We start from the raw sequence: 26,226 nt of genomic DNA, 5'->3' as shown, positions 1-26,226 counted from the left end.
AAAGGTGTGAATGTAATTTAGCCAAAGAGTATCAACATTAATTTTTTAAAGTCTTTTTGACTGTGGAACACACTTGTATCTGTGTAGATGATGCATTCAGAAAGCTGCACCAAGGCCATTGTCAATGCGTAGAGGGACCTCTACTGGGGATACAGGAAAGTGAAGTGAAAATACACATGACCCATTTTTGAGGGAGGGTAAACAATTTAGCCAGGATAACAAGATAAAGAACAAAACCAGGTCAGTAAATGCTTCTAAAGATAGCAAACAAGTAAACAAAGCATGTTCAGAGTTGAGGGAATATAAATTCATAAGCCTTTATTTATAGAACATTTCAGTAGCAAAGTGTTTTAAATAAATAACATTCACAGTAGTTACAGTAGAAACAACATTAATAAAACATATTAAAAAGAAACCAGTTATACAGGCTGTACTTGAGGTTATAATTTAACCTGCTATTCACTTCCACTGTTCAAATAAGTTTGTGCTTCATATTTTTCACTGACATGTCCACGAGTGCTACTAAAAAACAGGGCTGCACAAAATCTAATGATCTCCCAATATATTGATTGTTAATGCTATAAATATTTGGCTTTTGTGGTACAGATATCACAGAAGACTGCAATACACACATCAGACCTCCAATTACCATGATATACTGTGTGTTTATGGCTGTTCTGATGGGCTGGGCATATGATATTATCTATAAAAATCTTTATCCATGGTACATTATTGCTTTAACAACACACTTCCAATTTACTAAAAGAGATATCACAGTACGTAGTGGCATCATTGCATCAGTAGTGTATTGTGCAGAGCCCTATTCCTGAACCAGTGTTGTGAGGTCCTCAGGCCAGAGATGGAGGAGAAACAAGTGATCATTTTATTAATACAAACACCAGACTGTCAATGTTTAAGGTAAGATGCAAAATACCCTGGTATTCCTGAAGGAACTAGATGTCCTTTCATGCCGATTTCTGTTTTCCTGAAATCAGAAATGAGGGTTTTGGTATGGCAGCTTTCTCTGAAGATCAGTCAAAAAAGGCCAACAAGACAATAAAGCCACCTCTGACCCATCATCTATGTCTTCTGCAGTTTCATTAGTTTCTCTCATGTGCAACAGCCAGGTTTCTTCTTCTCTTTTTCATCTTGATAGTCTTCCAAACATACAGTAGGTGACTCGACCCTCGCCTGTTTTTGGATGATGACTGGCAGCACAAGCTCAAACAGTGCCTCAAACAGGGCGTCCACGTTGTAGCCCGTCTTGGCACTGGTCTCAAAGCACATCTTCTCCGCCAAAGGACTTGCGACTTCATCCAGGGCTTTGTAGCGGATTACGCGGTTATAGAGGGCGATGGCATCCTCCCTGTGAACCTGCTTGTGAATGGTAGGGGTGTGTGGAGGGGTGGAGCAAGAAGAGGCATCTGAAACAGCAGCTTCCCCTGGCCCGACGTCTTCAGGGGTCACAATCTGGGCACAAGTGTCCGTGAGGTCAGCCTTGTTGCCCACAATGGCAAAGATGCAGTCGCCACTGGCTGAGTCTGTGAGGGACAGGAAGCGCTCCTCCAGCTGCTGCAGGCTCTGCCAGTTAGTAACATCATAGGTGAGGATGATGGCAGTCGCTCCTCTGCAGTACATGGACCCTAAGCCATGGAACTGTTCGCGGCCTGAGAAAGCACAGAGGAAAAAAACTGTAAGTCAACAACTAAATATAAGAGACCACCTTGAACTCCCTATGTGCTCCTTTAGAACACAAAAACGCACTGTACATACAGCGCCCTCCATAATTATTGGCACCCCTAGTTAAAATGGTGTTAAAAGCCTTAAAATAAATACATTTTTTTTTTATTGCAGAAGCATAATCTCAGTCTGAAAAAAGTTTGAAAAAACAACCTTCAACTCAAGTAAAAAAAAAGAAAGAAAAAATCCTGACAAAGAAATAATTATTTCCCATAAAATGACCTGTTCCACGATTATTGCCACCATTAATTTCTTGGAAATAAATGAATTTGAACAATTTATGTAATTTCTACTGTAGTGTATAAAGTGGATCAAAGTATCTAGGAACCTTTAATTAGTAATTCATCACTTCCTGTTTCCCTGGGGTATAAATAAGGTGTTACAGGTTTGTAAACAGAATATTTCTGTACATAATCGTGTATTTTGAGTTTAATATTCTTTAAGAATCCGTTTTTACTTTCATTCCGTCTTTTCTCACTTGCACTTCTCTCAGTCTCGCTTTCGCCTCCAGAAGTTTCTCGCTTTTGACGGTTGACGGGGGCGGGATCTAGACAGTCATTGGCTGCTAAAGTTAAGTCCCGCCCACCCAGCCGATTCTGCACACCCCGCTACGTCAGCGAGAGCGCGCCAATCGTACCCTGACTGGAAAAAGACCAACCGACAAACACAGGTAAGCCATATCAAATATTTATTTAATTTAATTTTTTAAATTTTATTTATTTAAATATATGTCTTTTAGTAATGCACAGTTCGTCCTAGAGGCTTAGAGTCATTTTGCAATGAGAGTTAGGATGTGCAGAATCTGCTGGGTGGGCGGGGCTTAATTTCAGCAGCCAATGACTGTCTAGATCCTCCCCCCAGAAACTTCTGGAGACAGAGAAGCGCAAGTGAGAAAAGGCGGAATGAAAACAAAAACGGATTATTCAAGAATATTAAACTCAAATTAGACGATTATATACAGAAATATTCTCGTTACAAACCTGTTTTTATAATATTCAATATTAATGAGAGATGAAATGAGGCAAGCATAAGCAGTAAGAATTTCATTGGTCAGAATCCATAACCCCTTCTGATTGGCTGAGGGGTTATGGCAGTCCTGAATGAAAACAAACATCAGTGCAAGAGGGGGAAATAAATGTATGCAAGCAGTGACAACCTGAGCAAGCACATTTATTTTGCACAGTTCCCTCATGAGTCTAAGATCACCAGGGGGCAGTCGTGGCCTTAAAGTTAGAGAAGCATTTGACAACACTGGATCTAGAATAATTTTACATGCATTTGAAATTACCGTTGCTTTAAAACTGTGCAAATCAGGATCGTAATATTCTGTTCATGCACTTGAGGGTGGATCTCACACTGTTCAGAAGGCTATTCCACTCCCTTTTAATCTAAAAGGCTTCATCATACGGAGTGTGATTCTTCATCATTAACAGACTCTTCCAGCAGAAAACAAACCAAACCATCTGTCACATCTGGTTTGTGATTTACTTACATTAGAGACATAAAAGTGGTCAATTTAAGGCTTTAGTTCTTTCATTTCTTCAGTTTAAAACATTCCACATCGTTTTATAATCCTCTTATCTACTGAATTAAAAATTATATTAGCCTCAAAGTGACCACTTTTATGTCTCCTGTAATGTCTGACATGATACATCAAGATAGGGGCAGCAGAGTGGAGCAGCAGGTAGTGTCTCTGTCACTGCTCCAGGGTCCTGGAGGTTGTGGGTTCGAGTCACGCTCCGGGTGACTGTCTGTGAGGAGTGTGGAGTGTTCTCTCTGTGTCTGCGTGGGTTTCCTCCGGGTGACTGTCTGTGAGGAGTGTGGTGTGTTCTCCTTGTGTCCCTGTGGGTTTCCTCCGGGTGACTATATGTGAAGTGTTGGTGTGTTCTCCCTGTGTCTGCATGGGTTTCCTCTGGGTGACTGTGAGGAGTGTGGAGTGTTCTCCCTGTGTCTGCATGGGTTTCCTCTGGGTGACTGTGAGGAGTGTGGTGTGTTCTCTCTGTGTCTGCGTGGGTTTCCTCCGGGTGACTGTCTGTGAGGAGTGTGGTGTGTTCTCCTTGTGTCCCTGTGGGTTTCCTCCGGGTGACTGTATGTGAAGTGTTGGTGTGTTCTCCCTGTGTCTGCATGGGTTTCCTCTGGGTGACTGTGAGGAGTGTGGTGTGTTCTCCCTGTGTCTGCGTGGGTTTCCTCTGGTGACTGACTGTGAGGAGTGTGGTGTGTTCTCCCTGTGTCTGCGTGGGTTTCCTTCGGGTGACTGTGAGGAATGTGATGTCCCTGTAAAGGACTGGCGCCCCCTCCAGAGTGTATTGAAGGCCTTGCGCCCAATGATTCCAGGTAGGCTCTAGACCCTGAACTGTATAAGAGTTACAGATAATGACTGAACGATACATGAAGATGTACCAGATACTGATTTGTCTGTACAGGGGCATGTGTCTGACGTGGGTATGTGGTAAATTCAAAAGGTAGAGAGTAAAACTCATAAGATTAATTTAATTGCGACTGTACTGCTGTTATTGTGGCTCTACTAGCAGAGGCACCAGTTTCAAGCACCAACTTCACCTTCAAGTAACACATTACGTACATATGCACTTCTAAATGATGAGAGCTCCTTTTTGTTTTTTCTATAACACCTTAAATGGTCGACTAATGCTGTTTTCAAGCTACAACAGAGTGCACTTTACGTTCCATACTATTGAGTGCCCTTCTAATAATAATGCAGTATATCCTGTAGCTTATGAAGTGTGTGGATATTTATGTTGACTAAAGTAATGGCATAAAAATCAAGACAATCAATGTATGAACTGGAGAGAGTATCATCTGTTACTCTGACCACCTTTCAAAATATTACATATGTCACTTATCCAGGTAAAACTAATCCAAATAGAGCGTATGGATTTAAATGAGTAATCCAGAAGAACCGTGTTAAAAGAATATAAAATAATAATATTGTATTTTACTGAGTGACGATGGCTTGAGTCAGCTTCCTACTATTTGTCAGAAAGTCAGACCCACACAGCACCAAGACCATGGCTCAGTTTGATCCGGACCAAGAGCATCTTTTTGGTCTGACCTTAGCCTTTTTCTTTGGTCTGGACCATGGCCCAGGGAACCATGCAGTTTCTCCAGACCAAAGTGAAAATTCCACAGGTCTGTAGCAATCAGGTGATGTGAAAACCCTAAGTCTAGTCAGGAACTATACTACACTACACAGGGCCTGCTGGTTAACATAGGTTTATAACTGCATTTGTAATTGTGTGGTTTCCCAGACATGGATTAAACCCGGACAATATCCTCTTTTCAAATGGAAAATCACAGTTAAAAATAGAGTGACTAGGCTTAATCCCTGTCAGGGAAACCACCACAAAATGTTGCAGCTTTTTTAAAGGAACGTCATGATATTCTAAAATCTATGTTGATTTTCTTAAAATGTTGGATTATTGGTAGATAAATAAACATGAAGCAGGTTAACATTGGAGACATGAAAGTGCAAGTTGCTGAACCTCAAAAGATTCCAGACCCTTATATTTCCATCATTGCTCAAGTTGCCAATTCATGACTTTTCGACTGCGAAAGGGAAATGTGTCTGAAGAAAGATGAGATTTCCCCGATCTTTTTCACAGGACTTGTGAAGTGGCAGAGAAAGCACAAATAAGGTCATACTGTCAAATTCAAGTTTAGCTCCACATGTCTTCACGCACAGTAGTTATAATGACCTTTTACAGAGATAGTTCAGTAAAAGCAATGCACTGAATTTCCTCTTTATTCTGGACATAGCTGGTCAATGACATTGAGTAACGGTGTCCAAAGTTTGTTTAGGGTCGCACTAGAGCTATGAACTAATCACATGTCGTAGGAATATGAAATAGATGTGTGTGGAATTCATGTTATATTTGGTAACATTTGCAGCATAAAGAAGCTCTCGTGGTGAACACTAATCCTAATGTTGTGGTCGTTTGATTTGAAGAGAATCACGTGCAAAGGTCCAGAGATTCCTGAGAAAGATCAGGTAAAGGACCAAAGATATTCACACATTAGGTTCTTTAAGGGTTTGGTGGCATTTTGAACGAAGTTAGAACTGTGGTCCTCCAGATTCATACAAAGAAATGCTCTTTAAAAGCCCTTCAGATTGTAACGTTAATGGCGAATTCACACACACACACACACACACACACACATATACATATAAGAATTAACATAACTTATTACGTCACTTGTGTGCTAGGGAGCCCAATGTACAAACAAGTACGAAAGTTAACTCCAAGGACCAAAATACATACCTTACCCAGTAAACAAGGAACGTCCCTGGACGTTCAAAATGGGTGTAAAAGTAGTCTGTCCGTCAAGGACATATTTTAAACGTCAATGGACGTCCAAAATCCGTCTTAATAAGTTAGTTAAGTGGTGACCAATCGATAACGTCAGTGGACGTCAAAAACGCGTTTAATACAAGTAATTTATTTCGGGACCAATTAATAACGTCAGTGGACGTCCAAAATACGTCTAATAGTCGTCTTTTCAATGTCTGTGTTTGGACGTCTTATCCACGTTCATTTTCAACCTTAAGAGAACGTTGATTAGACGGCAGTCATTACGTTATTTCAACGTTGAATCAACGGCTAAATGTTTACTGGGTATACTTTTATACAATTTGATTTTATTTTATTTCTAAGAATTTCTCGTTCCACCTTAAACCGTGTTGTAGTTTTACAATGTACAGTACTGTGCTGGAATATAACGGTGGTGCCATTTAAGGTGGAACGGAAAATTCTAAGGGAAAATAAACAATGCACGTAATAGCGTATCTGTGCTGTCTAACATGTCCGTTAGAACGTGTACTTCCAAGTGTATATACCGCACCATTTAAAGTGGAACTGAATCTTAAAACAAGTTCAGGGTTCTTTAAAAAAAAAAAAAGTTTAGGAAAAAAGTTAGCCGACCTCTCGAAAACGTTAAGTCTCTTACCTGCTGTGTCCCAAATGGAGATGTTGTATGGTCCCCATTGCTTTAGGAAAAAAGCACCTCCGACAGTGCTCAGCGTGTCTTTAAAGCTCCTCTCCGTGTATCTGTGGAGAAGAGACGTCTTCCCCACGTTCATATCGCCCAAAATCACCATCTTAATATCGGGCTTTCGCATTTTTCTCGCCGGTGGCATGTTCTACGGTTTTGTGAATGGGACACAAGTGACGAAACGGTCTCAGTGAGTTTCTGTAGTGGTCTTCGCTGTAAAAAAATAACAAAACCCACTGAATTACTGGTGTCCGACAAATCCTCTGCAGTACAATGCACTGGCTGTTTCTCATCGGGAGCAGCACTGATATCACTCTCTATTCGGGGGAAGTTACTGAAATGACACGGGGAAACTCACGAGGAGAAGTGCACGCACGCTGAGAAAAATACGCATAATTACGCAATCTTAACGTGTGAGCGGGTCGTCACACAAAAAATATCAGCACACATGACATTTTGGATGATGAAAGTACCAGCAGAGCTGGAGGAATGTTCTTCTTATGCAACAATTTAGATAAAAACCTTTAAAAGAATTATACCATAAAACGTTTTAAAAAGTAAAAGTCCCTCCATTTATTAACACAATCAAGTTTCATATTCCAAGTTATTTCCTAAAACAAAATCCCCTACATTTTTACCTCAACTTCTCCTTCATTCAGAATGCACAGATCTGTGAATGAGTCCCTGCCTCTATTTCTGTCTATTCCTTTACCATTCAGCTCAAAAGTAGCATCCCGGGATGAGTCCTTCTTTAGGTTTATGATGTGAGAACTCTGTCCCCATTTGCCTTTAGAATTCTACAGCTTTCAAATTGCTCAACCATTGTCTTGTTTGAAAATTTGACTCATTCAGTTGTATCTCTGTGTACTTCTGAAAATAAACATCAACAGAGGCAGCGGGTAGGTGTCGCAGTCACCCAGCTTCAAGGACCTGGAGGTTGTGGGTTCAAGTCCTGTTCCATGTGACTGTGAGGAGTTAGGTGAGTTCTCTCCGTGCTCCTATGCTCCAAAAACGAATCTAAATTGTTCCTGGGTGTGAGTGAATGTGTGTGTCGCCCTGTGAAGGACTGGTGACCCCTCCGGTGTGTGTTCCTGCCTTGTGCCCAGTGATTCTGGGTAGGCGCCGGACCCACTGTGACCCTGAACTGGATAAGGGTTACAGACAATGACTGAATCAATATCAAAATGTCAATGGCTAACATAAGCTTGGTTAAGACTATTGTTTTGTTTTTTTTTTATTTATTAAAACATTCTTATTCAACCCCACTTTTTTTCCCACCTGATGTGCCTCTAAATTTTTTTTAAAAGAAAACACAGGACTCGCATTCTCCACAGAAATGCATTTAAATATATCCACCTACTGAGTTTAGCTCACCTATTCTTGATATAAGTAGTGTTTCACCCCAGAAGGCTGTAGCCAATCAAATCAGATTAGTTTACACACGCCAGGCTTAAAAGCACAGCAACAAAGCCAGCCTGTTAAAATACAAACCGATAAGTAGTTGGAAACTGGGAATGTAAAAACATTTTTGCGCAGGGAAAAGAAATGAGGGCGGCACGGTGGTGCAGCAGGTAGTGTTGCAGTCACACAGCTCCAGGGGCCAGGAGGTTGTGGGTTCAATTCACGCTCCAGGTGACTGTCTGTGAGGAGTGTGGTGTGTTCTCCCTGTGTCCACGTGGGTTTCTTCCGGGTGACTGTCTGTGAGGAGTGTGGTGTTTTCTCCGTGTGACTGTATGTGAGGAGTTGGTGTGTTCTCCCCGTGTCTGCGTGGGTTTCCTCCGGGTGACTGTCTGTGAGGAGTGTGGTGTGTTCTTCCTGTGTCTGCGTGGGTTTCCTCCGGGTGACTGTCTGTGAGGAATGTGGTGTGTTCTCCCTGTGTCTGCGTGGGTTTCTTCCGGGTGACTGTCTGTGAGGAGTGTGGTGTTTTCTCCGTGTGACTGTCTGTGAGGAGTTGGTGTGTTCTCCCTGTGTCTGTTTGGGTTTCCTCCGTGTGCTCCGGTTTCCTCCCACAGTCCAAAAACACACGTTGGTAGGTGGATTGGCGACTCAAAAGTGTCCGTGGGTGTGAGTGAATGTGTGAGTTGCCCTGTGAAGGACTGGCGTCCCCTCCAGGGTGTATTCCTGCCTTTCTCCCAATGATTCCAGGTAGGTTCTGGACCCACCGCGACCCTGAACTGGATAAGCGCTTATAGATAATGAATGAATGAAAAGAAATGAGAAAGGCACTTTACCACTAAAACAATAAAAACCACGAGTTATCAGTCAGACCAATAAACAAGGAACATTTCTTGATATATTTCTTCCGTGGCTTGGTAATAACAATGATGTTTATTTTCGTGAACCACATGTCCACAATACATCATTAACATCTGGTCCTTTCAAAGAGAATCAATTCTTATTCAACATGGCTTTTACATATAGTGCAAATTGGACTAAAAATGAGGCCTCTATTGTGGCCTTTATGTTGCACTCATTGTTGAGGGTCTTCAGCAGTCGTCATTGTGGATTATGATTCAGTGAACAGTGTTGAGCTGATGTTCCAGGATCAGAGATTTGAAGACAACCACAAGGTGCTTTCTGTCGATGCTAAAAATAAAAATAAATATGACAACAAAAGATTAAACGGTCAAGTATATTTAATGGAATTACACCCCCAGTGTTGTCCATAACAAGTTGAAGCAGACTCTAGCTTTCTTTATCTTTAGTTTCCTTCTGTTGCGGTGTAATCTCCCATGTGGAGTTGGTCCCTCTGTCCTGAAAACAAAACAAGAAGCCCATGGTTGCTTTAATATAGGATAAGAATCCAGTTAAACAGAAGTGTGGCTTTGGTGGCTAGTGGGTTAAACACAGTTCTAAGTACTAAAACCAAACAGGAAATCTTACCTTAATCTGCACTCCCAAGGGCACAAGATCATTTCGTAGGGCATCACAGGCCTTCAGTAAAGGCATTCTGTCCGGATGGGGCTTTTTTCTCTGAGGCTGTATACCTCCCTGAAGGTCCTGATGGGCTTTGTCCTCCACAGAAAGAGCAAAGTTTCGAACCTCACTACGAAAGTGCACCAGCTGCTCCACCACGTTATGAAGGACACTAGAGGAGTCATCACTGGATTCCTGAGAGAGGTTAATGTACCGTACAAAGTGGAGACTTAGCAAGTTTGAAGGAAAAGAAAAGAGAAAAAAAAAATTCCCCACATTTTCTTTGCATATAATACATTGGCATAGACATGTTTGGAGTCTGAAACTTGGTTTAGAGTCAGATTAACTTTGGAAGCTTGTGTATATTTAACGTTTTTAAGAAATCTATCTAACAATACACACCAGTCTCATATTAAAACAATAAATGCCTAAGAGTACAGCACCGTTATCAGGCAAATCCAGTCCAGAAGGTTTTTTTTGGGTCAATAAGTCGATAAAACTTACAGTGGTTGGACAATGAAACTGAAACCCCTGTCATTTTAGTGTGGGAGGTTTCATGGCTACATTGGAGCAGCCTGGTGGCCAATCTTCATTAACTGCACATTGCACCAGTAAGACCATGTGCATCCAATGGTTCAAACATTGTGTCCTGAAGGCGGTGCTGTGTATCAGGACGACAATGCACCAATACACACAGCAAGACTGGTGAAAGATTGGTTTGATGAACATGAGAGTGAAGTTGAACATCTCCCATGGCCTGCACAGTCACCAGATCTAAATATTATTGAGCCACTTTGGGGTGTTTTGGAGGAGCGAGTCAGGAAACGTTTTCCTCCACCAGCAACACGTAGTGACCTGTCCACTATCCTGCAAGAAGAATGGCTTAAAATCCCTCTGACCACTGTGCAGGACTTGTGTATGTCATTCCCAAGACGAACTGGCCGCAAAAGGAGGCCCTACACCATACTAATAAATTACTGTGGTCTAAAACCAGGTGTTTCAGTGTTTTATTGTCCAACCCCTGTATATATAAAACAAATAAAAGAATCTAACAATAAAACGTTGCAAAGAAAATACTGATGGCAAGACGACATAAACCAAGGCAGAACAAATGGCTGAAATAATTTAAAAGGACCCAAACGCCAGAGAAAGTAAATAGGTTTTCAAATGGGTCTTAAAAGTCATTATTGTAGGGGATTGCTTTATGAAGAGTGGACTGTTCCAAAGTCTTGGGGCGGCTACAGCAAAGGCCCGATCTCCTTTGAACCTCAGTCGAGAACGAGAGGTGTCAATTGGTTAGAGGAACGTAGGGCACCTGGGGTAGATCGAAGACAATGAAGATCTGAAATATATTTCAGAGCCAGGCCATGAAGCGCTTTAAAGACGAACATTAACACTTTAAATTCAACTCTGTATTTCACTGGTAGTCAGTGCAACGACGCCAACACAGGGGTAATACTCTCCCTTTTCTTTGTCCCAGTCAAAAGCCTTGCAGCGGCATTTTGGACCAGTTGAAATCATAACAGGCTCAAATGAGAGATCCCCAGGTACAGAGAATTACAGTATTCAATACGGGAGGAGATAAAAGCATGAATAACTGTTTCCAGGTCTGTAAAAGACAGTATTCTCTTAAGGGTAGCTATAAGACAGAGTTGAAAGAAACTACCTCTAACAACAGTGATTATTTGCTTTTCAAATGTAAGATCAGTGTCAAAACCAAGGTTTTTTACTTGGCTGCGTACATTAGACAAAAGAAGCCCAAGTTCATTGGCCATGGTTGGACTTGGACGTGGGAATTTCACATCTGTCTTGTCTTGGTTCAGTTTGAGAAACTTCTTAGGCATCCAGCACTCCACATCCCTCAAACAATCCAACATTCCTAACTCAGTGCTGTGCTTAGATGTTGTCCACAACCAGCTCACCTTTCTGTCAAAGAGATCAACTCCAAGAATGTCCATGAAATCTCTGATGTAAGTCAGAATAGTTCCAAAGACTGCTGGACTCCTGGATGTACCATCATCCTTAGAAAAGACATAAGAAGACATTCATTCATTCGTTAATTGACCATTAGAAAAACAAAAACATTATCAAAACTGGAATAAACTCGAAAAAACACCCTTCTGATGCTGGAGGAACTTTAAGAAACAGCTTCTAGTAGATATTTTATGGGTGGCCGATTAAAATATTTGAACAGTTGAAAGGGTTGGCTGTTTAACTTTAACAATAGAAACAAAACCACAAAAAGGATCTAAAAGGATGAGGCTAAAAAGGCACTATTTATAACATTACCATGAGAAACAACAAAACAAATTCATGGTTTAAGCCGGAATATAACGTGTGTTCATCAACAGGCCGAATACACATTACATTAATGCTGTTAATCATTGGAATCAATGTGATTCACCAGAAAAACAGCGAATCATTCAGGCTTTTGGCCACTGAACCATCACCTTTTCTGCTCGATCCATTTAAAGCTTGCAATAATCCATTTTTACGTCACTTTGTAATGTTTCAAAAAGACAGAACTTTCAAAAAAGTTCATATTGTGATTGAATTTGTTTATTCAGCAATCAGCAATGACCATGTCAGGCTTGTGTAACTGAAATGGTTTTATTCCTCATTCTCTGTGACACAGCAGACTTGAGTGTGTGTGTGTTTGTGTCTCAAATAACAGCATATCGACACCTTCCAATCAACTCCTTCTGTTCCCAGACAACAGAGGGGAGATAACAGAGACCGACTGAATAGAGGGGGTGCACAGAGTGCATCGTGAAAGGTGAAAGATATGCAAAAGAGAGTTAAACAAATGGTAAAATGGCTCGGAGTCATACTGAGAACAGGACGCATTAGAATGCGATTGATGTGGAAAAAAAGCAAATGGAATGTGTTACAATGGTAACTTGGCTCGTAGCCATATAAGGTAAAGAAATGAGAGCTATGGTAATCAGAGGTAGAGAGCCACAGGTATAAAGATGCAGTTTGTGAAGTGGGTCAATGAGAGAGGATACTTGATGCCGACTCAGAGACTCATAATTTTCCACCACAGTTTAAACACAAGGAACCCAGGTTCAAGTAAACTCTAAATAAGCTTAAACAGGTTATACATCAGCTTACTTGACTAACAGGCTGAAGCTGACAGTTGCCAAGGTAAATGAGGCTCATGATGGCATCCACTGCTTTTGGCGTGTCAAAGTCATCAGCTAATGCAGTTCGGACACTGTCCTGAGTGGCTGAGAACCTTAGCAGAATCAAGAGAATGAACAGAACACATACAAACAAGTACATATTCATTGAGTATTGTGTACAGCTGTGTGCAGTTTCATACCTCTCCCACAAAACGCTCTCCTGTACAGTTTGGCACGTCAAATGACCTTGCATATAGGCCTGGGCATTGTGGATGAAGGCAGACATGGTGGACAATGTGGACCGAGCTTCATTCATACTGGCATCGCTGTAGTCAATTGCTGAAAGGGAACAAACAGTGATATTCAATATTCAAGGAACGTTGACCTTCAGTGCTGTATTTTAGCCTTAATTCACCCAAGGATTTCTTTTAGAAATGAGAGTTTCGGGTAAAACAAACAAATGTGCATCAAAATAATCCACCCCCCCCCCCTAAATATTTCAAACACATATTGCAACTGTGCATTAAAACTGCAAATAGTATTTTTGGAAGTGAGATCCTGCCTCTAGTGGAGGAGTTTAAATACCACGGGGTCTTGTTAACGAGTGAGGGAAAGATGGAGCGGGAGATTGACAGGCGGATGGGTGCGGTGTCAGCAGTAATGCGGGCTCTGTACCGGTTCGTTGTGGTGAAGAGAGAGCTGAGCAGAAAAGCAAAGCTCTCGATTTACCGTTCAATCTACGTCCCAACCCTCACCTATGATCACGAGCTTTGGGTAGTGACTGAAAGAACGAGATCGCGGGTACAAGCGGCTGAAATGAGTTTTCTCCGCAGGATGTCTGGACTCTCCCTTAGAGACAGGGTTAAGAGCTCGGACATCCGGGAGAGACTCTGAGTGGAGCCAGTTGAGGTGGTTCGGGCATCTGGTCCGGCTGCCTCTTGGACGCCTTTCTGGTGAGGTGTTCCGGGCATGTCCAACGGGGAGGAGGCCCCGGGGCAGACCAAGAACACGCTGGAGAGACTACATGTCTCGACTGGCCTGGGAACGCCTGGGTATACCCCCGGTGGAGCTGGAGGCGGTGGCTGGGGAGAGGGATGTCTGGGTTTCTTTGCTCCAACTGCTTCCCCCGCGACCCGGACCCGGATAAGCGGTGGAAAATGGATGGATGGATAGTATTTTGCATTGTATACTCTGTAGCAGATGGGTGCTTATTTTCATAATCATTTAATTTAGAAATATGCATCCAGTTCCAATATGCATTTTGGGAGCAAGGCGGGAATTCACCCTTGAGGGGGCGCCAGTCCTTCTACAAATATATAATCTAATTCTATCTACTAATAATAATATACAACTAATATATATATATATGCAATGCTTTCTAACTACCTTTGAGACTTCGGGCAAGTAAATGGAATCTGACACCCCAGACTCTGTCCCTACCTCCTGCATAAGAGGCATGTCTCTCGGGTTCAGGAGTTCCTCAAAGTACTCCTTCCATTTGCCAAAAATAACCTCAGTCCGGTTAAGAATTTCACCAACCTTGCTCAGCACAGACTGGACAATGTCCCACCACTTCCCCTTCTTGAGTGATTTCCACAACCTTTTTTGAGGCCACCCGGAAGTCATTCACAGTGGCCTCTCCAAAACCCCTCCCATGCTCCAGATTTTGCTTCTGTAACTGCCAGTCTTTTTCACCTTTTCACCTGCTGACCCCCACCTGCTAAATCAGGCGTTCCCCAAGCCAAGCCCAACTTGAAAAGACAACGTCTTCTGCTTTAAAACATCCCTCACCACTGACATCCTGACAACCACTATGTTCCTGTGTTGCCGGTGATCACAGCTATGCACAGCTGCATCCACAACGGAGGTCTTGAGAAGGGTCCAATCAGACTCCCTGTCCCCTATCCCCTCCAGGAAAATTCTCTCAGAAGTGAAAGTTGAAATTTGGAGAGTTGTCTGCCAGCATTTCCCAGGATAATTTCACTATACGTTTGGGTCTACCAGGTCTGGTCTGAATACTTTCCCCACCATCTGCTCCAAATCACCACCAGATGGAGATCAGCTGACAGCTAAGCCTCTCCATGTACCCGAGTGTCCTAAACATACGGCCTCAGAAGAGAAGAACGTCTATCAAACGGCTACAAAGTCTATCACTGACCTTTGGTCCAGGAGGCTCTGGTCTTGTGTTCGAACATTATGTTAGTTTTGAACAAACACATGAGTCTAATAAAATCTTTCCGCTCAGGTTCAGATCAGGCACACCATTCCTCCCAATCACTCCTCTCCAGATTTCCCCAGTCATGTCCAACATGTGCTCTGAAATTCCCAGCACAACAATGGAGTCAGTGCAAGGAGTCCCCTTCAAAACTCCACCCTCTATCTCCTAGAAGGCCCAATACTCTGAAGTGCAGCTGGGCTCATACGCACACCCAAAAGCCAACATCCATTCCACGAGGGCCCCCTTCACCCCCACCCCGCGCCTGAAGGACATTGCACAGCACCCTTGAATCTGGACCTAGCAAGTGGTGGGTGCATGCAATCCTCACATTTAGCATTTTCAGGCTGAGCCCAGCTTTGTTATGTGGATTGTCTGGCTACAAGGCACTCGCCATGGAACACTACGTCCAAGCCTGGCTCCAGAGATAGGTCCTGGTAATCCTCTTCTGGACAGGGTACTCAACACTCTTCTTGTGTTAACCAGGGTGCATCTTGGATCTTCAATCCGGACCTGTTCATTCATAGCTCCCTACATAAGACCAACAAAGCCTTTTTGCCACGACAAGGCCCCGTTCCAGGAAGAGTAAGTTAAAGCAATGAATCAACACACTTCCTGCTGTATTAACTACCACAGGGGAATATACAGCACTAAATGGAAACAGTGACATACTCAAACCGTGACTTTTGTGTACTAAAATGTGTTTATAAGGTTGCTGACCTCCATTCCATACCTTCTGTTTGTACGACTTTCCCCTCTTACAATCATTGTTTAAAAAGTTATTTTAACACATATTCCCCAAGTTTTAGGAATTAGATTTGTATTAAACATACTACATAAACTGAATTTGAAGCTCACCTGATCTGTACTTGGTTAACAGGCAAAACATTCTGAACTCATTCACTGTGTAGGTCTTCAAAAAGTCCTATTAAATAAAAAGTAAACGAAAATGTCAGATAGAAAAGGGAAAGAAAGTCAATTACATTCAAATTTTACAGGATACGACGACAAAATCCTGCAGTGGAGCTACACATAGGGTCCAAGCTAATATCTTCATACATCCTTAAACACCTGGTTCTTTGCAAGCTTTTAGTCTGAGGTAGACACGTCCCTTTCACTGAATCCACGGCACCTCTGGCAGGTGTCAGACACCCTACCCCAGCGCAATCAATCACTGAATGCACTTCCCTGACCACTGACTTTAAATGTCAGTTATTACCGTCAATACCTTCAACGCATGACCTCTAAGTCCAAATTCAACCAACTACAATGTGGTAGACTTAATAACATAGACTTAATAACAATAACACATGGGAGTGTTATAATGTGAGACACTAGCACTGCATTCATTTTGTTTATCAACACTCCGCAGGGTAAAATAGTTTCAGTCCTTCACACATTCCACTTCTCTCACACCTTGCTTCTAGTGTTAATCCACTGTTTACATGGAATTCAAATTTAACACAGCTATATTTGATAGAGTTTTGGTGTGTTTAAGTTCAGAGTATGGCTCCAGAGCAGTCCTGCTGAGCTGGTGAAGGAGAGCAATGGAGAAAAGTAATCCACGTTGGTGGAAAAGTACTATCGGGCCCTCCTCAGGAGGTGAAGTCACACCCTCCCCATCCTGTAAGCACAGGCTTCATTGCTAGGTTTATTTGTGGAGTAATACCTAAAAAAAGCATCTTTTTAAACATGCAATATTAGCATATGCCTGGAATGTGTCTCAGCCAATCACATTGTGAGGGCGCTACAAATCCCCTAATGACCATCTCGACTAGCCTAATATACACCTGCCACCATCTCTCTCTCTCTCTCTCTTTCTCTCTTAACTCCGACACCAAACCTCTGCAAACCTCAACTTCTTCCATTCATAAGCTGCATTGACTTCCTCTTCAAATGGGAAAAAAAACACATCAGTTTGCCCTCAGTATAACACCATATCCACCATACAATGCAATGTGGAACCAGTGGTTTTTAACCTACATCTGCGACCAGGCCCAAGTATTGTGCTTTAACACATTTCCCAGTGTTAATACACTTTTCTTGCTGTTCAATACACTAAACTTCTCATACAAACCTAACTGTCTGCTACTTCTGCCAATGGGCATTGTGTTAACCTCCACATACTTCTTCTTATCCCTGCAACAAACTAAATTTACATGCTGACAAAAAATGTTCCACATAATTTAAACTGTTTAAGGTACAGTGATCCCTCGTTTTTCGTGGGGGGATGAGTTCCAAGACCACCCGCGAAAAACTAATTTCGGCCAAGTAGAGGAAAGATATTTGAAAGATACTATGTATTTAACGAGTATTTGGACTTTTAAAACCCTCCCTGTTACTGTTAACAACCCACCCTCTGCATTAAACAGTCATTCTATAATGTTTTTCAGCTGGAACTACATGTGATATCCCACCAGTTTCTTTAATAGAGTCATTCCTAAGCTGTGATTTAGCGTCAGTAAATTTCACTCGGATGTGGACATGAACAACACATGTACTGTGTACTGTACGTAAGAAATACTTACGTTTTTTCTAGATTTTCCCTCAATATCCGCGATATAGTGGCCATAAGCCCCCTTGAAAAAACCCGCGAAGTAGCGAGGGATTACTGTATTGCGAAACTGGAAGTATATCCTAATTAACCACCGAAATAACTGTAGTCATTTTAATGTAAATATCTACATTTAGAAATTTAATTCTAAGGTCTTTCAAATTATTATTAATGTTTTCAGATCAATCCAAGTACACTCCACAATATTTGAATCAGGGACTAGCTTTCGAACGAATACCAAACAAGTATCAAATATATTAACAACATCATCATCATCTTCTTTGCCACTTCCATTTTAGGGTCACGGTGAAAATATATATATATATATATATATATATATATATATATATATACTTAAAAATACTTACCTTTATTGTAATATAATTCTTCAAAGACTTTGACATCTTTTCTGAACTGCCTTTCAAATGAAGGTGACCTGAAAACACATTAATAAGAAACAATAGTTTGTATTAAACTCACTGAACCCCCCAGAAAATGTATTCTTCTGTAATCATTATGAGTTCCAGACGTGAAGTTTAATCACATCCCATTATTTCTAAACAAAAATAGGCATATGATGAATTTCTTAAATATTTAGCTCCTTAATGTCATGCCATATGCATCAAAAAAAGAAAGCATTTTCCAACAGCGGCATATTGAGATGAAAGAACTTGGCTCCAAAACCTGCACATACAAGCTATACCTGAATGCAGGAAGTAGTTCCCCCACTGGTCACATTTGTGATAAGCCTCACATTGAGCAATTTCATTTTCATGATGTGGGAAGGCCAGGTCAATGCCTCCTGAGTGGATATCCAACTGACTCCCAAACACAGAGCTAAAGAAAGGAACAGAATTATCAAATGGTTGGATAGATTCTCAAGCAGGCGCTTAAAAAGGCAGCAAGTGGCATTTAACAAAAAGTATCCGTCTTAGCTATAGATTTTTCTATAAAATATATTCAATGTTACAAAAGTCTAATAAAATCAGAATGCATATATTTTCTAACGCAGACTTTAGCTTTAATGAATGTTCATGCATTTATTCATTCATTCATTCGGAGGGAACCCACGCAGACACAGGGAGAACACACCACACTCCTCACAGACAGTCACCCGGAGGAAACCCACGCAGACACAGGGAGAACACACCACACTCCTCACAGACAGTCACCCGGAGGAAACCCACGCAGACACAGAGAGAACACACCACACTCCTCACAGACAGTCACCCGGAGGAAACCCACGCAGACACAGGGAGAACACACCACACGCCTCAAAGACAGTCACCCGGAGGAAACCCACGCAGACACAGGGAGAACACACCACACTCCTCACAGACAGTCACCCGGAGGAAACCCACGCAGACACAGGGAGAACACACCACACGCCTCAAAGACAGTCACATGGAGGAAACCCACGCAGACACAGGGAGAACACACCACACTCCTCACAGACATTCACCCAGAGGAAACCCATGCAGACACAGGGAGAACACACCACACACCACACCACACAGTCACCCGGAGGAAACCCACGCAGACACAGGGAGAACACACCACACTCCTCACAGACAGTCACCCGGAGGAAACCCACGCAGACACAGGGAGAACACACTACACGCCTCAAAGACAGTCACCCGGAGGAAACCCACGCAGACACAGGGAGAACACACCACACTCCTCACAGACATTCACCCAGAGGAAACCCATGCAGACACAGGGAGAACACACCACACACCACACCACACAGTCACCCGGAGGAAACCCACGCAGACACAGGGAGAACACACCACACTCCTCACAGACCCACAACCTCCAAGTCCCTGGAGCTGTGACTGCGACACCTACCTGCTGCACCACCATGCAGTTAGACACATTCATTAAGGGGTGCTTAATGAATGTGTCTAATTTATTTATGCCTAGAAATGTTATTGATAAAAATAAATGTGACCTGAATATTTTTGTGTATTTAGATGATGAAGACAGTGAAAGCTTGTTGGGGTGAAAACTGCAATCCATTTAGCAAAACCAAGTAGAATTAGATGCCCTCGTACCCCATGGCATTCAGATAACTGCTAAGATATGGACTTTCCTCAGTAGGTGAAAATGAACATTTACCTGGCAATGGTGGAGCATTCAATATGCCAGCCAGGTCTTCCCTTTCCCCATGGAGACATCCAGCAGGGTTCCTGTGGTTTAGATGCTTTCCAAAGGGCAAAGTCCCGGGGGTCCCTTTTATCTTTAACACCTAGGGAAACTAAATATTAACTAATGCAATATAGACAGGTAAGCTATAGACCAGACGGCAAAAGATACTTTAGGATGTAAATATTTCAATTATTTTGACAGAGATATTATTTGTCAGGGATAAATAATATTCTGGGAGGATTCTGTATTCATTATTCAGGATTATTCATCCTGCTCTGAGGTGTGGTGGCATGTTCAAAACGTTAACAGCTGAGTTCATTTACATTCAGCTTCAGATGAATACAGGGTCTGAAAACACTAATGAACATTCTTCTGTTGTGCACTATTTTCTAATTTATATAAAGCATTAAGCTTCTAAATTAAGATTACGATGAACTGTGTGAAATTAAGTATATTTAAATATTTCTATCAATTTCTTAAATATTTGTTAAGTACCCCTTTTGCGTATTTTGTCATATTTGACATATATAAAAATATCAATGAAGCCATGAACATAAATCTTACAGACTAAAGCCACACATTAAAACTGTACCTGGTGCCTCAGCAGTGTCTCCAAAGTTCACAAGTTTTCCATAACGACAGCCAATCGATTGTGTATCGAAGTAGACATCTCCTGTGTACAAAATACAACAAACTGAGATTGCCTTTCTACACTGTTCCATAGTAACAACACCTTAAACTCTGGATCTTTAAGGTCAAATCTGGAATAAACTGACCTTGATCTGTGGCATAAGCATGGCCATTTCTGATGATGCCTTCTATAAAAGCTACAATCTGAGGTATTGTCTCTGTGACTCTTATATACACAGCTGGAGGAAGCACCTAGAAAACATTCAGCAAAATAAAATAATGTTACAGTAAGTATGGGATGATTTAAAGCACATTCTTTACCAATACACTGCAGTAAAATTCAAAATATGCAAAGCTTATTTAGAATCATATAAAATGAATTAGGGTGCAGACTATGGTTGGGCGGTATAATGATAATAACGTACACCATGGTATTTAAAAATGTAGACGGTATCGTAAAATGAGGGCGGTATTTATGACGTACGACGGAGTTTTAGGGCCACGGCGTTAAAAAAAAAAGATTCAGACACTCAGTTCTCTTCCACAACAGGACCACAGTGTGATTAGTGTTTAAACCCTGAATAAACACTCAGTTCCCTTCCACATCAGGACCACAGTGTGGTTAGTGTTTAAACCCTGAATAAACACTCAGTTCCCTTCCACATCAGGACCACAGTGTGATTAGTGTTTAAACCCTGAATAAACACTCAGTTCTCTTCCACAACAGGACCAGTGTGATTAGTGTTTAAACCCTGAATAAACACTCAGTTCCCTTCCACATCAGGACCACAGTGTGATTAGTGTTTAAACCCTGAATAAACACTCAGTTCTCTTCCACAACAGGACCAGTGTGATTAGTGTTTAAACTCTGAATAAACACTCAGTTCTCTTCCACATCAGGACCACAGTGTGATTAGTGTTTAAACTCTGAATAAACACTCAGTTCTCTTCCACATCAGGACCACAGTGTGATTAGTGTTTAAACTCTGAATAAACACTCAGTTCTCTTCCACAACAGGACCACAGTGTGATTAGTGTTTAAACCCTGAATAAACACTCAGTTCTCTTCCATATCAGGACCACAGTGTGATTAGTGTTTAAACCCTGAATAAACACTCAGTTCTCTTCCACAAGAGGACCACAGTGTGATTAGTATTTAAATAGAGCGAGTGGAACTCCGGCGCCCCCACGAGGCTCCATCACATTACGGCTCGGACTCGTACAATAAACTAAAACCGTATTCATCACGGTCAGGGGCTGCACTGACGGGGGTTAGTCGTCATGTCGTGTGAACGCGTTTAATAAATAATTCTGCTCACTTCACTGACTGCTGCTTTCACAACTCACTCATGGAACACAGACTGTGAGTCTGTCTACATTTTATAATCAATAACAACCCAAACAGTATTTCTCTAAATATTCTCATTATATTCTCGGAATTATACAGACCCTTTTTACTCATTTATTCTGAGATTTTTTCTCAGAATTATTCCAAGATTTTTTCTCAGAATTATTCCGAGAATATTCTTAGAATTCTTACTTTATTTATTTATTTATTTTTAACACCGTGGCTCTAAAACTCTGTCTTAATGACGTGTGGTGTGTCAAATTTCTTTTCTGTCTTTAAAACTCGGCTAAAATGTCCATGTGTATTTAAGAGAGTCACAGGTAGGGGGCGCTGTGGGAGCTCAATGACTGCTGAGGTCACTGTCTGAAAATGAGTGGGGGATAAAACACAAGCCCAGTAGCCCACCGCAGTTGTCAGTTTAGCGCCGAGTTTGGGTTAAAAGAGAAAGGAATTCTCAGAATATCCTTCACTCGACTTTGTGCTCACAGGTGTATGGGTTTATCCCCTAAATATGGGGGTTTTGAGCCTCAATTCACTGAACAATCTGCTGTGGTCTGCTAAACCACAAGTGCCTATTAACGCCAGAAGTGCTTCTAAACAGTGTACACCCTCTTATTTCACTTATTTTCGAACTTTTCTGTTCCTCCAGCACCAGTTGCTGAAATGTGTTCTCTCAGTAACGGGTTTTTATCGTCAACATGTGTGTTGTGTGCCCTTTCGGGCTGTGTTTAGCTAGATTCACTGAACCTTGTGCTAAGATATAAGGCTTGGCGCAGTCTGACAGAGCACCCCCTCCCCACGGTGATACCGTACACCGAGATAATATTTTGAGACGGTATTACGGTTTGAAAAATGTGGCTACCGCCCATCCCTAGTGCAGACACATCAACACTGCACTACACACATAACATGGATGTTAAACCTTTAGAGCCATCATGTCTCTCTTAAACTCCTCCTCATACATTCTGGCAAGCACAAGTGGTGGGATGTTCTCCTGTGGGGAAAACAATACCCAAATAAAAATTAACAGTTTCTAGAAAACACATAAAAATGTATTTGATAATAAAACATGATAAATGATTAAAAACTTCATAGTAATTTCTATAAATTGATAAGTACAGGGGGTTCTCGACTTACGACGTTGATCCGTTCCTACGTCGCGTCGTAAACCGATTTTCGGTGTAAGTCGGAACATACGTACATGCTGCACGTAAATAACATACTGTAAGCACTTATCGTGTCCTAACACCTATCCTCCTCGTCCCCGAGCCGCGTAACCGTGTATTCTTCCGCCGCGCACACCAAACACGAAGTTCACGTTAAGATGTTTACGACACAAAACCACTGAAGTCAAAACAAGGCTTTATACAGTAAATGGGAGATGTGTCGTAACCACGAAACATCGTAACTCGGGACTGACGTAACCTGAGGACCTCCTGTACTTAAAAATGTAAGCTATATGAGAATGAAAGTGAGAAATTATAAAGTGGTATTTAAGGAATTAATATAATTCAGGTTATACACATATTGTTTATTAAAAATAATAATATCATTATTAGAAGAAACAATCTGACAGCTGAAATGTACTTGCCTCAAGGCCTCTGTGTATAATCTTGTCATCAATGTCAGTGATGACCATGACATGAGTTACATTTATTCCAAACAACCTCATCAAAACCCTCTGCAGAATGTCAAATCTGACATAAGAGCTGGATAAGGACAATAACAGAAAAGAGATCAGCCAAGGACAAGAATAACAGATGACTGACAGCTGACTCATTAACAGTTTAACATGTACCAGTGCTAATCAAGATGTAAAGGGACACTATAAATTGAAAACTAATTTAACGGTTGCTACATCTGCTCCATCCCTACTCTCATTAGTCTCCCAAGCAGGGATTAATGGGTTAAAGGTTAGGAGAACTTATTTATGATAATACACCTTGTAGGTGGAAATTTTCTTTTAGATTTCTACACAATTTTCTCGCACAGTTTAGTCATTGTCAATACAATTGGATAACTAGGACTCCCTCAATCACACAATGCTCCTAAGCAAAGAGGGCTGGGAACACAGAACAGCTCTAGAGATCTCTTCATGCTAAACGCTAAATTGGCTAACACTGTTCTCAATGATGTGAATGAGAGTGGAGCATACTGACCCCCAAAAAAAAAACCACAATGCTAGGTTTGCCTTCTTGGCAACTTCTTTGACCCGAGACATTACCATAAAATGTACCTTGGCAGTTGGTTCTTGGGCTATTAGTTTTAAATGGTGTTAATGTATGTTAAATAACTTTATCTGAGACTAGCACCCTGCCCCGTTCAAAACTAGAGCACCAGCACTGGTGGAAAAAGGGGGCTCTTGTAGCTTATGTCACACTGCTGTCAGTTAGCTTGTAAGGGAGGCATTTGTCACAATGGTAGCTGCCAGTTACCATGACCTGACCCCTTGGCAGCTGCCATTCATGAGCTGCCAGTCAGGCAGTGGCAGCTCTCACTACCACAGTAAACAATCACATGCACATATTCAGTAGAATAGCTTTGTGGGTATTTTCCCAGGTATTCAGATGCTCCGAATCTGTAATTTAGCCCTATGAACATGCCCCAGAGTTAAGTGTTTTTATATAAAAATTGGGTAACAACAACAGAACAATGGCAATCCTATTCTGTAATCTTGCTTCCAGACTCACCAAGCGTGTCCGAGGTGGGCATGGTCATAGACTGTGGGTCCACAACTGTACCTACACACATAAAAACAACACTGATTACACTGAAAGGACGTTTTTATGATGTCAGTGTACGTGAGGGGGACAGAATAGTGTCTTACCAGGTGGCTACTCCCTCTTTGGCCAAAACCAAAGGCTCTTTTTGTTTGGTGAGACTGTTGTATGTCTTTATTCCAGTGCTATAACCCGAAGGTCTGATCCATCTGTTTCCTGAGTCACGGCTCAGTGCTCGACTGGAAACCGACGGCACTGCGTTTTTGAATAAAGTCACAAAATGTCTCATAGCTTCACCTTAATGTAGGGAATGTGTGTAATGTCGCAGAGCATTGGCACCGCGTCTTATGAGCCTTCACGTCCTGCTTTAACACCAGCACATTCAACCTCGACCTGTTTCCCTGCTGTTTATAGCACGCTGAGTCGTACACAGCTTAAATTATCTTCGTTTTTGTCCTGTACCTCCTACGGTAGTAACAGTTCGTGTACATATGACGTCCGAATATAAAGAAGGACCATCGTTAAACCAGCCAGTTATTGACACAGCTCAAAATGGCCGCGTGGTCGAGATAAAGGACACAACTAAACAGAAACCCTGAAGCATTTCTCAGTTTAATTTTCAGTGTTAACTTAACATAAACGTGCGCTCGTGTGCCTGTGGTTTGTTTAAATCTCATTCACTTCCAAACAGACGTTAACAACACGTCTATCTGGCGGGTTTGTCACCGAATGACTGCAAGGGGAACAGGGTTGCCAGATTGTCTTTTCGGTTTTCAATCCAAACAGTATAAAGTCCCGCCAAAACTGTCACGCATAACTGAAATAATTCACCATGAACCCTTCTAAAACACCTGTACAAAAAATCGATTTATTAATTTTTTTAAAGAAAATTGCAAACAATTAAACAATTAAAACAGAAACATTTCTTGTTTGTTTACTACAGACTTAAAGCGTGTGAACGGGACACGATTCTTCCTACTCAACAAGAGTGTGTTAACATATCATTATTTTAATTATTTTCAGTTGTAGCTGTCAAATTGTTTTATTAAAAAAAATACTGATATTTCCCACTTTTTCACACTTAAGAATAAAAAAAACCCTCCCTGCCCTCGAATTTGGCTCAATCTGGCAACAATGGAAAAGGAGCTTTAGTAGATGATGTCAACGCCGAGCGTCCCGCCCACTCAAAGCTGATTGGCTGTTTGTACAGACACAGAGCAGTCATGAAGACGCTGCAGTTACATTCACACCGCGGTGACCAAGGCGCTCGGTTGTAACACCGAATGAAAGATTTTACTTCTAAACTGACGTTAGCGCACCAAACACTGACAGACCCGCCTCTCTCTAAGCTGTCCTTTCACTTACAACGTAGTCTTACTTTTCATCAAACCAGTCTGTTATGCGATTTTACTCCCCACACTAACCCCAGTCTTTATAACCCAGTTTTCTGCTGCAGTGCCGCAGAATCGGTTCAGCCCACCAACTGGAAAATAAACAATGTCACAGATTTAAAGCCATCACAGTCAAAGGAAATACATAAGTACGTGGGTTTATGATCAAAGAGGACTCGCTACAGCCAGGCGTAGTGATGTGCCGTTCACGAAGGAGTCGATTCCTTTAGGCGAACTTTCAGTTAACTCGCAGTGAATATCGTGTATAAACTTTGCGCCGTCCTTAACCTCTGAAAAAACATGACAGCGTCCTCTGAAATTGCTTGACTTTTTGTTTTTCTTTTTTTTTTTTCAAAAATTCAAGTTTTGGAAATATGTGATATGTTCTGACAGCAACGATATGCCATTTTTATATACGTTAATAAAGTAGAA

The 26,226-nt window shown here is 41.7% G+C and overlaps 2 protein-coding genes across 2 annotated transcripts; both read right to left on the bottom strand.

Annotated features, from left to right (window-relative positions):
- Nucleotides 1-322: 322 nt before the first annotated feature.
- LOC136686882 (ras-related protein Rab-20-like) lies at nt 323-7,161 on the bottom strand. The gene is made up of 2 exons (XM_066660942.1): nt 6,703-7,161; nt 323-1,667 (listed from the first exon to the last, which is right to left on the bottom strand). Exons 1-2 carry the CDS (start codon nt 6,890-6,892, stop codon nt 1,111-1,113), a joined length of 747 nt encoding a protein of 248 aa, XP_066517039.1. The 5' UTR covers nt 6,893-7,161; the 3' UTR covers nt 323-1,110.
- Nucleotides 7,162-9,056: 1,895 nt separating this feature from the next.
- Nucleotides 9,057-25,126, bottom strand: cars2 (cysteinyl-tRNA synthetase 2, mitochondrial). Its single transcript, XM_066660707.1, has 15 exons — nt 24,511-25,126; nt 24,374-24,424; nt 23,275-23,392; nt 22,606-22,677; nt 20,482-20,587; nt 20,298-20,378; nt 19,676-19,805; nt 18,261-18,394; nt 17,926-17,993; nt 15,862-15,928; nt 12,989-13,127; nt 12,778-12,901; nt 11,586-11,684; nt 9,631-9,858; nt 9,057-9,501 (listed from the first exon to the last, which is right to left on the bottom strand). Exons 1-15 carry the CDS (start codon nt 24,690-24,692, stop codon nt 9,433-9,435), a joined length of 1,668 nt encoding a protein of 555 aa, XP_066516804.1. The 5' UTR covers nt 24,693-25,126; the 3' UTR covers nt 9,057-9,432.
- Between the last annotated feature and the right edge of the window lie 1,100 nt (nt 25,127-26,226).

Source organism: Hoplias malabaricus, chromosome 2 (genome assembly GCF_029633855.1).
Source record: "Hoplias malabaricus isolate fHopMal1 chromosome 2, fHopMal1.hap1, whole genome shotgun sequence".
In the NCBI taxonomy this organism is placed as follows: Eukaryota; Metazoa; Chordata; class Actinopteri; order Characiformes; family Erythrinidae; genus Hoplias; species Hoplias malabaricus.
The sequence above is the reverse complement of the archived record's forward strand: the minus strand, read 5'-3'. Positions and strand labels throughout refer to the sequence as shown.